Source organism: Pristiophorus japonicus, chromosome 17, assembly GCF_044704955.1.
Source record: "Pristiophorus japonicus isolate sPriJap1 chromosome 17, sPriJap1.hap1, whole genome shotgun sequence".
NCBI lineage: Eukaryota > Metazoa > Chordata > Chondrichthyes > Pristiophoridae > Pristiophorus > Pristiophorus japonicus.
In genome coordinates this window covers 22,277,324-22,292,320 of record NC_091993.1, presented here as the reverse complement: position 1 = coordinate 22,292,320, position 14,997 = coordinate 22,277,324, and the positions used below count along the sequence as shown (strand labels likewise).

Here is a 14,997-nt window from a genome sequence, read left to right as displayed (position 1 = left end):
ATATTACACTGGCAAGCCCTGATTATAATAAGCCATTGCCTACCTACCTACCTACCACCAAGACTTTCACATCACTTGTAAGGTCTGTTCGATAAAAATATTTGCCCAGCCATAATAGACAGAGGTATCAACACCCTTCCGACAAACAGTGTTTGACCTCCTATAAATACAGCAATTTAAATCTAGAGGGTGTTTCTTAACTGCATTTTCTTTTCTGATTCCAGGTATTGTATTCCATTATCGTGCAATCTCCAGCAGATACACCCTCAACTTCTACAAAGCCCAGCAGGCTTGTATCGACAACACTGCCACTATCGCAACCCCAGAACAACTGCAGGCAGCTTACGATGATGGATATGATCAGTGTGATGCCGGATGGATGGCTGATCAAACAGTAAGGTCTGCAACCAATTCTACTTTCTTGCCTCACAAATCCTTGTGGGATACCACTTTGGGAACATGTCATGTCAAGCCCCACGGTAGAAGGACTAACAACGATATAATACAGCAAATTTACCCAGATTTCACTCGATCCATAAATTTCCAATCTGTGCCAGTGACAGTGAGGCCCCACAAGTGGCAGGGGGACTTGCATAATTTACCCCAATATGTATATGAATTATATCTTCGAACTAATACCATGCACAAATTATTTTACATCCGGCTCCAGGGACTTGAGCACAAAAAAAAAATCTAGGCTGACACTCCAGTGCAGTGCTGAGGGAGGGCTGCACTGTTGGAGGTGCTGTCTTTCAGAGGAGATGTTAAACCGAGGCCCCGTCTGCTCTCTCAGATGGACGTAAAAGATCTCATGGCGCTATTTCGAAGAAGAGCATGGGGGTTATCCCTGGTGTCCTGGCCAATATTTATCCCTCAATCAACATAACATTCTCTTATTGCTGTTTGTGGGAGCTTGCTTGTGAGCAAATTGGCTGCCACGTTTCCTACATTACAACAGTGGCTACACTCCAAAAAAGTACTTCACTGGCTGCAAAGCGCTTTGAGACATCCGGTGGTTGTGAAAAGCACTATATAATTGCAAGTCTTTCTTTTTATAAGAGATAATCTAACATTATATCCCATAGTAAATCTCCCATGTTCTCCCTCTGCCCCCGCCCCCCACCCACCCCGAAAGTAATGACTAATACTGAGGTATGGTTTGATGGGCATTAATAACCCTAAAAGACCCCACTGCAATAGCCTTTCCATCAGGTGTAAACCTGGATAGTGGAGTTTGGCAGACAGTTCAATCAAGATGGGTCATTATAGAAGAGCCTGATTCTGTCCTCGCACAACAACAGCGCAAGGGGACCTTTCAACAGGGGCCACTGGATGATGACAGGAACCATGGCCGGTCTCCTCTTACCCACTTCCCCCCACCCACCCCCCACTTTCCCACCCACTCATTGGCTATCTTGGCACAAGCTGGGTATCAATGGTGTAACCTTCCTGATCTGTATGCCAAGTTGGGACGACGACCCATTGACCCACCAGAGCTGTGGAATGATTGGTGAGGAAATACCATTTACTTTCAAATTTGTTCAGATATTTCGTCCTAAAACCGAACTGTATTTCTCCGGGGCTTCTCAACAACAGCAAGTGGTTCTGCTGTCAGCTGCCATCCAGTGTAAGAAAATACTTATTGAGTTGATGCAATTGCTCCCTTAGCTTCTCCTCCAGCAGTACTGATAAACAAGCTGTCATAGTGAGCGGGGCAAGATAAGATAAAATAGAGAATTTGCATATATGTCAGCCATTAGATTTGAAAACTTTAGTCTAATAAAATGGCTCATCCAAGAATCTACTCTGGTAAGTGCCACTAAAATGGGGTTTGGCCAGTGCAATGGAATTCGCACACCAATTTTTCATTTCTAGTTCAAATCCAGCCATGACTGATGGGATGAAAGTTCCACTTATCTGTTGACTATAAGTCTTCTGTGCGAAATGGGATTAGACTGTCTCTGATGAATTAGGAGTCCCGGTAATCCCCTTTTAAATGCTTCGCTGTGGTAAGTGGTGGCCTTTTCCACAGGTTGGTTGCTGCTTCCTGCCCAAGTCACGAACATTGTGCAAGCCTAACATATAAAATGAGACAGAAGACTGAAGATGTTGGTCTGGGCCCAGACAGTCAGTTCCTGTTATGTCCATTTTAAACCTTTTACAGCGGAACCCAGTATTTTTAGGGAATAAAGAGACACTGCTAACATTGTTGCTGACAAGTAGTTCTGAAATTCTTTTCTTAGGTATCCGATTCACAAACCACGAGTGGGTTGCTATGGTAATTTGGATGAGTACCCAGGTGTCAGATCCTATGGCGTTCGAGACACAAATGAAACCTATGATGTTTATTGTTTCGCAAAAGAATTACAAGGTAAGAAATGTATTCTTTCCTGGAGAAGCCCAGGTTGAGGCCCACAGTGCAGGATGCAAGCTTGAAATGAGTAGGGGGGGGAACATAGGGCGAATGTGGCCAGGAGACACCAAAAGTTCAGGTTTGAAAAGCCTTGGCGATTGAAGAGGAATGTAAGAGCAAAGGTCCTGGGAAAGAATGAGTTAAAGTGGTAAATGGTGTGATCAGTCTTGATTTCAACACAGTGCAGAATGCAAGGAGATACTGTGTAGGATCAGAAGATCACATCCGTGAATGAATTTAAAAAAAACTACAAGCCCAACTTTAGCTGAGATCTAGGCTCCTTTTCGAAACGCAGGTCTCTTACTCCAATTGGAAACAGATGAACTTCTCTGCTATGTATAGAATACCACATTCAAGATCAGCAAATCTAAAGGAAATCAAAAGTTTAGACACAATTCTGTAGTAAAAGAGCGCTCCACACACGGAATTAACTACCAGTGCAGATAAGAGAACTAGAAATTTTAAGGGGTTTCAAAAAGAAAATGGACTGCGTGGCATCTTTTAAAAAAAAATTATTTATTCATTCACGGGATGTGGAGATTGCCCATGAGAAGGCGTCTTCTTGAACTGCTGCAGTCCTTGTGGTGAAGGTAACCCCACAGTGCCGACTTTGTCATAGCGGTTTGGTACAACTGAGTGGCTTGTTAGGCCATTTCAGAGGGCAGCTAAGAGTCAACCACATTGCTGTGGGTTTGGAGCACTGTCTCATTGCATTCTGCACTGTGTCGAAATCAAGACTAATCACACCATCGCACACTTCACCCCATCCTTTGTTCTTACTTTCCTCTTCAATCACCAGACCGGAAAAAGACAGCAGGTTTCCTTCCCTGAAGGACATTAGTAAACCAGTTGGGGTTTTACAATAACCCAGTAGTTTCATGGTCACCATTACTGATACAAGCTTTTTATTCTAGACATATTTAATTAACTGAATTTAAATTTGAACCCATGTCTCCACATTATTAGTCCAGTAACATACCACTACGCTACCGTACCCTTTGATTCAGGGTCATTACATTTTATAAATAAATCTGATTGAAGGAGATGGACAACAGGATGAGCAGGACAAATGGACCAATCATCCTTTCCTGCCTGATTTAATACTAACTACAGGTTGAACCTCCATTATCCGGAACCCTCGGGACCTGATCTGTTCTGGATAAGGGATTTTTCCGGACGAGGGGTGGTCACATTAAATTGGATGGTACAGGAACTGAGCAAGGGGATATTGGGGCTGGGAGTGCGGCAGAGAGATCATGGGGGGGGGGGGGGGACAGGATCGCGGGGTCGGGCCAGTGATTGTGGAAGTCGGCAACGAGGAATGACTTCAATTTGATCATGTTGGAGTTCTACGCATGCGCCACCCGGTGACCGGGAATGGTTCCGGATTAGGGGTGCTTCCGGATAAGGGAGTCCCGGATAAGGGAGATTCAACCTGCACTAGCTTCATGGCTAAGTAGCTGCTCAATACTGAATAGCAAGGAATGTTTTTTGCATGACAATTCAATGGAAGAGCAAATTGGTGTTGTCCTTATGTGTTGAAGACACATGACATCCCATACCTGGAGAGTGTCTCATTCCCAATCCTGTTATCATGGGGGGGGGGGGGGGGGGGGGTGGTGGAGGAAATAGAATTAGAAGCGAGATTGTGTTGTCTTTAACATACTAGTGTTAGAAACTTTTAAATATCTAGTTACTTCGGTGGATTTTAATGGTTAGATTATGCCACTGCCGATATTACACAATCAAACACAATTGGAAATCAATACTATTAATCACCTTCGCGATGGATTCAGAAGCCACTAGTTTAAAATTAGGAAGTTAAGAATAATAAGGGAAGTCAAAGGAACATTTTCACTGAAAGGATAATAGAAGCAAACATTATAATGGGTTTCAGAGGCAATTAGATGCGATTCTAGAGAGAGAAAGGATTGAAGGCAGGTTGGCTGGATTGGTCTGTGTGCAAGGATCAGGCTTATGGGCCTAATGGATTTTTCCAGTTCTGTTATGATTTTTCAGGTGTAACATTTTTGTGGAAAAAGATTTCTGGAATTTGAGAGGGATTTGCGGAGCTGAACTGATCAACTTCAATTTTCTTTTCCTCTTTTTGTCTCTAGGTAATGTCTTCTACATAACTGCCAATGGACAATATGCCTTTAAGGAAGCAATGGAAGCCTGCTATGACAAAGGGGCCCAGTTAGCCACCACAGGACAATTATACATGGCATGGAAAGATGGCATGGATCAGTGCAATACGGGCTGGCTTGCTGATGGCAGTGTCAGATACCCGATCTCAAAGCGAAGACCCAACTGTGGTGGCAACCTAATAGGTGTAAGGACGGTGTACCGCTACCCCAACCAAACTGGTTACCCTGATCCCACCACTCGCCATGATGCCTACTGCTTCAATGGTAAGAGATTGAGAATTTCAATTTTGCTTGGATTTATCATCGTTGGTCATTATCATTATGAAGCGGCTCATTCGCTAAGACAACAAAATTGTTCATTCCGGTGCAGGATTCAAATGCCAAGGGTTACAAGTTTACAAAATAAATTTGACAGTTAGTAGCAAGAAAGGAAACCAAGGGGACCTGTTGCACCCAAAGAGTAATAACACTGCAGAGAAGGTAGTGGAAGTAGACAGTACAAAGCAATTGATGTATAAGAACATACGAACTATGCCCCTCGAGCCTGCTCCACCATTCAATAAGATCATGGCTGATCTCCTACCTCAACTCAACCTTCCCACACTATCCAAATATTCCTGGGTTCCCTTAATATTCCAAAATCTATCGGTCTCTGTCTTGAATATACTCAATGACTAAGCATCCACAGCCCTCCGGGGTAGAGAATTCCAAAGAATCACAACCCTTTGAGTGAAGACATTTCTCCTCACCTCAGTCTTAAATGGCCGACCCTTTATCCTGAGCCTGTGCCCCCTTGTTCTAGACTTCCCAGCCAGGGGAAACATCCTTCCTGCATCTACCCTGTCAAGCCCCTTAAGAATTTTATAGGTTTTAATGAGATCGCCTCTCATTCTTTTAAACTCCGTTGAGAGAAGAGACTGAGAGATATGGTGGATATGATTGGGTTATAGGACTCAAACAGTATTATTCGGTTACTAACCATTTCTTTTTTTTTAATTAAAGTTTTTTCCGCTTCTCATTATTAGCGCAAAACACAATATAGAAAAGTGTTTCCACTCACTTTCACAAGACAGTAGTTTACATATGGAGATGATAATGAGAAGCCGGTTCATTTGTAAGAGTTTTTTTTTTAAATTTGAGAAATATTTTTTGCTGTGAGTTAGTGCATTGCCAATTTCACTTCAGCGATCCGGGTTTGAATCCTACAAAACAGAGAAGATTGCAGGCTCCTCACTCTGTGTGTGTGTGTCTGTTAACCGATATGGAAAGAGTTTGCTAAAACAGGCGCAACGAAGGCCAATTGTGGAGAGCAATATCCCGGCCTGCCCCGATCAGCATGAGGGGCACATAGTAGCACAGGCGTCTGCCCAGGTGACCGTAGCACTCGCCCAAAACAGGCATTGGGGCCCCCTTGCATAGGCCCTCATTTACATATGTAAGGGACCCAATGACTGTTTCATGACATAAGAACATAACATAAAAATTAGGAGCAGCAGGAGACCATTCGGCCCCTCGAGCCTGATCTTCTACCTCAACTCCACTTTCCTGCACTATCCCATATCCCTTGATTCCATTAATATCCAAAAATCTATCAATCTCTGTCTTGAATATACTCAAAGACCGTACCTCCACAGCCCTCTGGGATAGAGAATTCCAAAGATTCACCATCCTCTGAGTGAAGAAATTCCTTCTTATCTCAATCCTAAATGGCCGACCCCTTATTCTGTGACTATGACCCCTGGTTCTAGACTCCCCAGCCAGAGGAAACATCCTCCCTGCATCTACCCCTGTCAAGCCCTGTATGTTTCAATGAGATCACCTCTCATTCCTCTAAACTCTAGAGAATATAGGCCTAGTCTACTCAATCTCTCCTCATAGGATAATCCCAGGAATCCATGCACTAAGTTGGTGTGCGATGCGTAGAACTGTCTCGGGCCTGCTCCGTCTCGGGTTCTTTAACGGTGGCTGCAGCCTCAGCATCAACCATCACCAAAAAGTAAGTTTTTATAAAATCATTCCAGTGGAGACAGGAGGAACAGTAGTGTTCTTCCTGTCGTCACGGCATTCCTAAGGGTGAGCTTTGGGCCTCCCGGTTAGCTCCGTGCTCACTATCTGTTATGTACCTGCAAACGGGCATAACCCAATTTTTAGCCCTAGTCCTCAGAGCCCTAATCCCCTCTCCTGAAGAGCCTGAACAGATTTGTAATACTAATGTGCTTTGCTTAGCCTAGGACCCTTAGTCTAAACAGAGGGGCCAGGAATGTATGAGGATGAAGAGTATAGGTTGAGGTCACTCTTTAATTGATATAGAATTGAATTTGATGCTACTCTATACAAAGTGAAGTGCAGTAGAGGTCCTCCCTCGAGTGCTCCCTTCAATTGGTAATCTCTTCAATATGTTTATTTTCCAACAGTGAGGTCCGATATAGAAGCAATCACGGAAACCCCACTGACCTATCCAGGCACGGAACCAGAAGAGTTATTTACTGATGATGGAAGTGCCTTTACCGTCCAAACCATAACTGAAAAAGTGGAGGTCTTCTTCACAAAAGCAATCGTAGAGGGAGAAGCACAGGGAGATATTATTACACTTAGTCCTTTCACTCCAATAACACTTCCGTTCACTGAGGAAGCTCCTGAGGCGACCATATCTCCAGAGGTTCTCATCCCAGGGACTGGCAGCTATCCCGCTTCTGAGGAACCTGCTGCATCAGTTACCGCGGACATTATTGTTCCGACAGTGGCAGTACCTGAAACCATGACCGTCATTGAAGAACTCGCCACCCCTGGAATCATACCCGAGGAGACCTCCGGTCCCAAGCTCACGGTCTCTGAGGTAACAATTGTTGAAGACCTGACAGCAACGGCAAGACTTGGAGAAGTCACAGAGGCTCCACAGGACACTCTAGCCACCATTGATGAGCTTGTTGATATAGCAACAGCAGCTCCTGATGTCCTCGCAGCAGTGTCGGAGCAACTAACAATTGCTCCACAGGAGACAGGAACCCCAATCACAGAAATTGTCACCGAAACATTGATCGACGAGGAAGAGAGTTCGACATTCGAACAAATAATTATTAGCAGCCCAATCACTCCAACTGGTAAGTTGACACAGTTACCGCGGTAAGGATACAAGAGCAAATTTGTCATCTGGTGCTGGCATTTCATAGGGACAGCAGGTTCCCAGAAGACGGTACAGCAATCTACTGGTTATGGTACTGGACTAGCAACCCAGAGGTTCTGAGTTCCAGCTCTGTCATGGCAAGTTATGAAAATTAATTCAGTAAGTCTGGTCATTTGTGGTTGGTACCAGAAAAAAGTAGAATGAAAGCTGTCAGATTGCTGTTAAAACAAAAACCAACAGATTCATTAAAGTCATTCAGGGAAAGGAACCTTCTACCACTACCTGGTCTGGCATGCATGTGTCTCCAGATCCACATTATGGGGCTCACTCGTGATGCCCCTGGGGCAACTAGGGATTGGTAATAAACATTGGCTTGTCATTGTCACCCTCATCCCCAAATTGAAGTTAAAAAAATTGTTTCCTGATCATGTATGTGAGATGCTTCCTGGAGCACAACCTTTGTTTTAAACAACTTTAAGAAAAAAAAACTACTTACCATATTTTCAAATGTTCGGTTAGAAAACAAAGACCGACTAATGTAGCTACATAATTGGGGAATAAGAGGGCATTCCGTCTGTAAACTGAAGTTCAATACAGGTATCATTGACTATAAAGCCAATCCACTATTAAAAATGTCTAAGAGAAAATATAATGGCTTAAAACCAAAAATATTATCAGGAGTTTGTTCTAGATGATCTTTTGTTAGGTGTCGGGACTGGGGGAAGGTCAGTAAGGCAGAAGGGGACCAAAGTCACAGATAGTCTCTAACGCTGGTTACCGCCACAGACTGAACAGGACACTATCCAATAGAAAGGTTTGTATGAAACTACAGGTGACTACAATCGCAGAATGTTCGACATTGTGGCCTTTTGTCACTGAAGCAGTTCAACAAGGATGTCCCAATGTCATTGTCAGATCTTGTTCTTACTCACTCCCTTTCCCCCTATTTACTTCCCCTGTAATTATAGTTGTTCTTTTGATGGTTACAGCTCCTTCACAATTTCCTGTCTTGTTCCTCTGAAGCTCTGACTATGATGTTCTGCACTCAATGCACTTCTGCTCTCTCACTATCTTCTACTCTAACTCATTCTTTTCCTTTACCCCTTTGATAGTTCATTCCTCCTTCCATCGATATGCTTTTACACCCCAAGCTTAGGTCACATCAATCATTTTTGATTCACCTTCTCTCTTGCTTTTTTGAAACTTGCCAACATGCTCCACTACAGCATATTTGCCTTTGCCCATCACTTAAATTCTCAGTAAGAATAATAATATATGTCGGGGGGGGGTTCCTAGTTCCCAGTATTTACCAATTTTATTGAGTATAAAACGTTTATCATAAGCTCACTAAACTTTCAGCATGGAAGGTGCCTATTCAGCCCATGTGCTGGCTCTACATTCGAACGATCTACTCTGAGCCCATTTCTCTGCTCTTTCCTTGCATTCTACAGAATTTTCTTTTCCAAATGTTTATCTAAATATTGCAATTGCTTGTTGTAATGCACCCGATAGTCTAATAATCTTTTACGTGAAAAAATTATTTATTTCTTTATCCAATCAAGCTCCTGTGCCTATTCAGACAAGGTTGGAGTGATGATAAACCGCAGATCCAACAACTTGGTTTCATTTATTTGAAAAGAATAACTTGGATTTAATCCCAGTCATTTGTTCAGAATCAAGTCCTGGAAAAATCCAGTTGATGCTCTTACCCTGTTACTTCTCAGAGCTCACGTGAATTTCTTCTCACTGATTACATTCTTGGTTGCTTCTCATCCACACTCCAGTGCATTGTATAATTGCCACATGACCAAGATCCCAAATGATCACAGTGAAATGCCAAAACTATTTTATACTCTTCCTGTACAAAATGCAGCAAAACTTTCTAATCCTGTCCTTAGGAGTCAAGTGTGGCGGTTAGGGATGTACGGTAAAGGGAGCTGTTTCATCTGCCGTCTGTATTACTTGAAAAGCCCAGCACGCATTATATTGGAGGGACAGTGGGGTAATAGTGAGGTTGCATCCATTATATGCATCATATTTAATGTAACTCGGCTCAATCACCTGCATATTTGTTCCTCAATAGGGATTGTTTTCCATTACCGTGCTATTTCGAGCAGGTACACCCTTAACTTCACCGAGGGCCAAATCGCCTGTTTAGAAAACAGTGCTGTCATCGCCACCCCTGAACAGCTGCAAGCAGCCTATGAACAAGGATACAACCAGTGTGACGCAGGCTGGCTCTCTGACCAGACTGTCAGGTAAGGCATACACTGTCCAAATGCCTTTGGATCAAACGATATGTCGACTAGGAATCAAAGAGTACGCAGTGAACACAATCATATGACATTCCCTTATCCATTCGTTTCATGGCGATGCTAATCCATGGGCTCGTCCTGCCACTGAACAACACACAGACAGGATCAAATATATACAATTAGTTTCATAGTATAACATTAGGAGCAGAAGGAGGCCATTTAGCCCTCCTGACCTGCTCTGCGATTTATTTCGATCATGGCTGATCTGCAACTCAGCTCCATTATCCCACCATTGCTTCATGTGATTTGATACCCTTATTAACAAAGATCTATCTATAGCAGTCTTGAAAGTTTCAATTATCCCAGCATCCACAGTCTTTTGTGGGAGAGAGTTGCAAATTTCTACTGCCCTTTGTGTGAAAAAGTACTTCCTGGTTCTGCTCATAAATGGGTGCAACAGAAAGAAAACTGTGATTCACAACTCTTTATTAGATCCTGTCATCGCCTTTCGGATAAGATGTTACACCAAGGCCCTGTCTGCCCTCTCAGGTGAATATAAAAGATGCTATGGCGCTATTTCGAAAAAGATGCAAGGGAGTTCTCTTGGCAAATATTTATCCCTCGATCCACAACACTGAAAAAAACATTATCTGGTCATTATCATATTGCTGTTTGTGGGAGCTTGCTGTGCGCAAATTGGCTGCCGCGTTTTCCTACAATACAACAGTGGCCACACTTTTTTTTAAAGTACTTAATTGGCTGTAAAGTGCTTTTGCACAGCCTGAGGCTGTGCAGGTGTTATACAAATGCAAGTTCTTTCGTTCTAAGCTAAAAACTGACCATCTGAGTCTGCGCAATTGTCCACGGTTAAAGCAATAGCACATCTTCTTCATGGTGAACACCAGTCCCTTTCCTTTCTGATCGGGGTCTGCTTGTACAGAGCACAGAGTCTCGGGTAGCCCCCAACGACCCACCTCCCCGCAGCTCCTGCCGACAGCTCGCTCACACTGCGTCACTCAGTTGATTGCCCAGCAATCTGTCCAATTGCAGGCCAAGGTCTAATTCTGTCTTTTATCCACAGTCGGATTGTTGCCCAGGGTTTGGAGTCAAAATTTGAGCAAATGCAAAAAAGTTAATTTTGTAGATTTTTCATATCTCAAACACTTTTTGATTAGGTATCCAATGGTGAACCCTAGAGAACGCTGTTTTGGTGACAAAGATGGCTTCCCTGGTGTAAGAAGCTATGGTATCCGCAAACCCGAGGAAACCTATGACGTCTACTGCTACATCGACTCTCTCAATGGTACAGTATCCAGATCTGGCCAAAAGCCATAGTTACGGTCCCTAAACCTCTCCACTTCTCTCTCCTCCTTTAAGACTCTCCTTAAAACCTACCTCTTTGGCCAAGCTTTTGGTCACCTGACCTAATACCTCTCTATATGGCTCGGCATTAAGTTTTGTTTGATAACCCTCCTGTGAAGCGCCTTGGGACGTTTTACTATGGTAAACGCGCGATATAACTGCAGGTTGTTCAAAGCTTTGGAGCTAAATTTTGCAGTGATGTTTGACAATCTCCAATCCATCTTTTAAGAAAGAAACAAGAATTTCATCAGCTTCACCGTATTCTAGTCAATGGTTTGTGATAGATGTAGTCAACTTGGAATTCAAAAAAGGGAGTAAGCCAGGTATACATGTTTGAGGAAGATGGAGTGATGATCAGCAGTATAGTCCAATGGAGTTGTTTTGTACAGATGTGTGTCTGGTGTCCTTTACTTGCCATGTGGGAGAAACCCATCTGCAGACTGTGGACTGTGGAAGGGAGTGGGTGTGATGGGTCGAGTGGTCTTTCTCCATCCAAGCTTTATGTTTTTATGTCTTTTTGTATTAAGAAATCAAATGAAGGGCAACTGTGCAGGAAACCACTAAGGTTGACAAAAGAAAAGATCAGATATATCAAGAGATAAGGGGCAGGTGACACCAAGCTTACATTTTAAAAGGGTTATGGATTGAGAGAGGTAAGGAAGATGGGGAGATAGAGTTCCACAGTTTTGAGGTTGGTGGAAGAAGAGTTAGAGTAAGAGTCAGTCAATGAGTCTTGATTTCAACTCATTGAGGATAGAGGGAAGAATATTGTAGGATGACATATTTAGAATTTAAGGTGTATAAAAGCGGAAAGTTAAAGAGGCAATGGTCAAGTTTTGAATCATTAAACTGGAGACCAAGAAAGGTTGTACCAGAGAGGAGGATAGGGACCAGTGATGAGAAGCTGGCAGCAAGCAATGATCTTAAACAGAGCTGCTTTTGCTCAGCAAGTGAAGGGTTCACCGAGGAAACTGATAAATGTAACCTTGTATAGGAGGGTAGACTGGTCAGAGCTGTGCAGTGGGTGGCTCACAGCTGGCACCTGGGTGGCTAGAAATGTACAATGGGGGCATTTAACAATGGATGGGCAGGCTGAGCTAACGTAACTTCCTTTTAACCAAGTTCCAAAATTATAATCTTTCTCTATCAAGCTATAAATTAAATAAAGAGATTGGTAGGAAACCCATAGTTTATATTTAAAAAAAAATGATACTGTAATTTTCCACATATAATCTGCACATTTCTACATTGAAAAATGACTCTGGAATCTGTACGGATGCTATTCGTAAATGTGTGCTTTATATAAAATATTTTACAAAGACTGGGGAAAGTCTCTGTGCATTACATGCAAAAGGTGACATTACTAAGCTTGCTTCACTGTTTGTTTCTGCGCTGTTGTTATAGGGAAGGTATTCCACGCAACTGTGACGGACAGATTCACCTATGATGAAGCAGTGGACTATTGTTTCAGCCACAATGCGAAGATAGCCACCACTGGCCAACTCTACGCAGCCTGGAAACTGGGCATGGACAAGTGTCGAGCGGGCTGGCTGTCAGACGGCAGTGTTAGATACCCCATCCAAAGTCCCAGACCATTTTGTGGCAGTGGGCCAGCTGGAGTGAGAACAGTATATCTGAACCTGGATCAGACCGGATACCCTGAACCTGAGACACGCTATGATGTCTATTGCTTCAGAGGTGAGCAAGAAAAAATTGTCTTTTTACTTATTTGTTTTTGAGAGGTTTGCCCAAGATCAAATGGGCTGGGTGATGGTTCTCATGGAAAATGGAAAAATGCCATGATGGTATGACAGGAAAAGAACTTCTGAAGTTAGAACTGAGGCGCATTGTTGGGCAATGTAGAAGGAGTTTATCCTACATCTAACTTTGATATTTAACTTTTTTTTTTAGAAGCCATTGTTCCTGTGGGTACTGAAGAGCCAGAGATTGAGAAATTGACAGTACCTGTGATCCTAGTGGAAAGGCCCTCACCAACCGCTGAGGTTGAGCTTGATCATGCTAAAACAGTGATACCAGAGGAAGTTGAACAAGGCTGGACTGATATCTTTGTCGTGGAGACTACAGTGGAGCCCACTATTACAATGGGTTTGATTGAGGAAACTATCGCAACTCATGTGGTTCCAAAGTTGGAGGTATTGCCTCCTGAATGGACTACAGTATCCCTGGTTTCTGGGCAGACTACTGAAGCCATCCCAGATGCCTATCTCACAACTGAAGAGGCTGAACAAGTCTTTGTGACTGTAGCACCCACGGCAGAGCCTGGTGAGTACTCTTATTTCTAACTGGAGGACGGGAAACTGCTGTTGATGGAATATTACAACCAAGCAACTAATACTGCATAAGGGGAACGGTAGCATGGTGATTAATTACTGGACTAGTAATCCAGAGGCCTAGACTAATGATCCAGAGACATGAGTTCAAATCCCATCACGACAGCTGGGGAATTTAAATTCAGTTGACTAAATAAATCTGGAATTAAAAAAACTCACACCAATAATAGTGACCATGAAACTATTGGATTGTTGTAAAAACCCAACTGGTTCACGGCTGTCCTTCAAGGAAGGAAACCTGCCGTCCTTACCTGGTCTGGCCTATATGTGACTCCAGATGCACAGCAATTGAGGTTGACTCTGAAGTGGCCTAGCAAGCCATTTTCTTGAGGACAATTAGGGATGGGCAAGATATGCTGGCCTTGCAACATCCCATGAATAAAAAAAAAAATATTAAAGGAACCTAACCTTGAGTCAATGAAAAGCCTGCAGTTTATATATTTCCAATTTTATCCCTTCACTCCTGAAGGTGCTGATTTCTATTACAATAATGTCAGAAAACCTTCTGTCATCTTGTCTAAGAGGCAATCCTTCATCCATCAGCCTGCACTGTGATAGGGCGGGGGGGGGTGAAATTCGTTTGGGGCTTTAACATGAAACAGGCCAACAATCTGCCTGTTTTACAGCACACCCACAGTTTCTATTTACTTCAATGGAAACTAAATCAGGCTTTGTGTAAAATGGAAGGAAAACTTGCATTTATATAGCGCATTTCATGGCCTTCGGATGTCTCAAAGCGGTTTACAGCCAATAAAGTACTTTTGAATTGTAGTCACTGAGGCAATGTGAGAAATGCGGCAGACAATTTGCGCACAGCAAGCTCCCCCAAACTGCAATGTGATAATAATGACCAGTTCATCCGTTTGTAATGTTGATTGAGAGATAAATATTGGCCAGGTCACCGGGGATAACTCCCCTGCTCTTCTTCGAAATAGTGCCATGGGATCTTTTACATCCACCTGAGAGGGCAGTCGGGGCCTCGGTTTAACATCTCATCCGAAAGACGGCACCTCCGACAATGCAGCGCTCCCTCAGCACTGCACTTAAGTGTCAGCCTAGATTTTTGTGCTCAAGTCTCCAGAGTGGGACTTGAACCCACAACCTTCGTACTCAGGCGAATGTGCCACAGCTGGCACATGGGCGGCTGATCCGTTATCGGCCATTACCCACTAATGCCCAATACCAATTTTACCCTCTGGCGTTGACGGGTTATTCGATTGTCAGAGAAGGGAGCATCACAGTTTAGCTGAATTCAGTCAGAGGTTTCACATTTTAAATACCCAGTCAGTTAGTCATATCTTTGATCTAGAGCAATTCTAATCATAGAATCATAGAAATTTACAGC

General features: G+C 43.2%; 1 protein-coding gene across 2 annotated transcripts in view; it reads left to right on the top strand.

The window, feature by feature from the left end:
* acana (aggrecan a) overlaps nt 1–14,997 on the top strand; it is a 96,684-nt gene that overhangs the window by 47,950 nt on the left and 33,737 nt on the right. For both annotated transcript variants that reach the window (XM_070858475.1, XM_070858474.1), the window contains exons 4-11: nt 225–399; nt 2,244–2,371; nt 4,531–4,824; nt 6,975–7,661; nt 9,768–9,942; nt 11,115–11,242; nt 12,706–12,999; nt 13,213–13,584. In XM_070858475.1, coding sequence (XP_070714576.1) covers nt 225–399; nt 2,244–2,371; nt 4,531–4,824; nt 6,975–7,661; nt 9,768–9,942; nt 11,115–11,242; nt 12,706–12,999; nt 13,213–13,584 — 2,253 coding nt within the window. The remainder of the gene's footprint in view (nt 1–224; nt 400–2,243; nt 2,372–4,530; nt 4,825–6,974; nt 7,662–9,767; nt 9,943–11,114; nt 11,243–12,705; nt 13,000–13,212; nt 13,585–14,997) is intronic.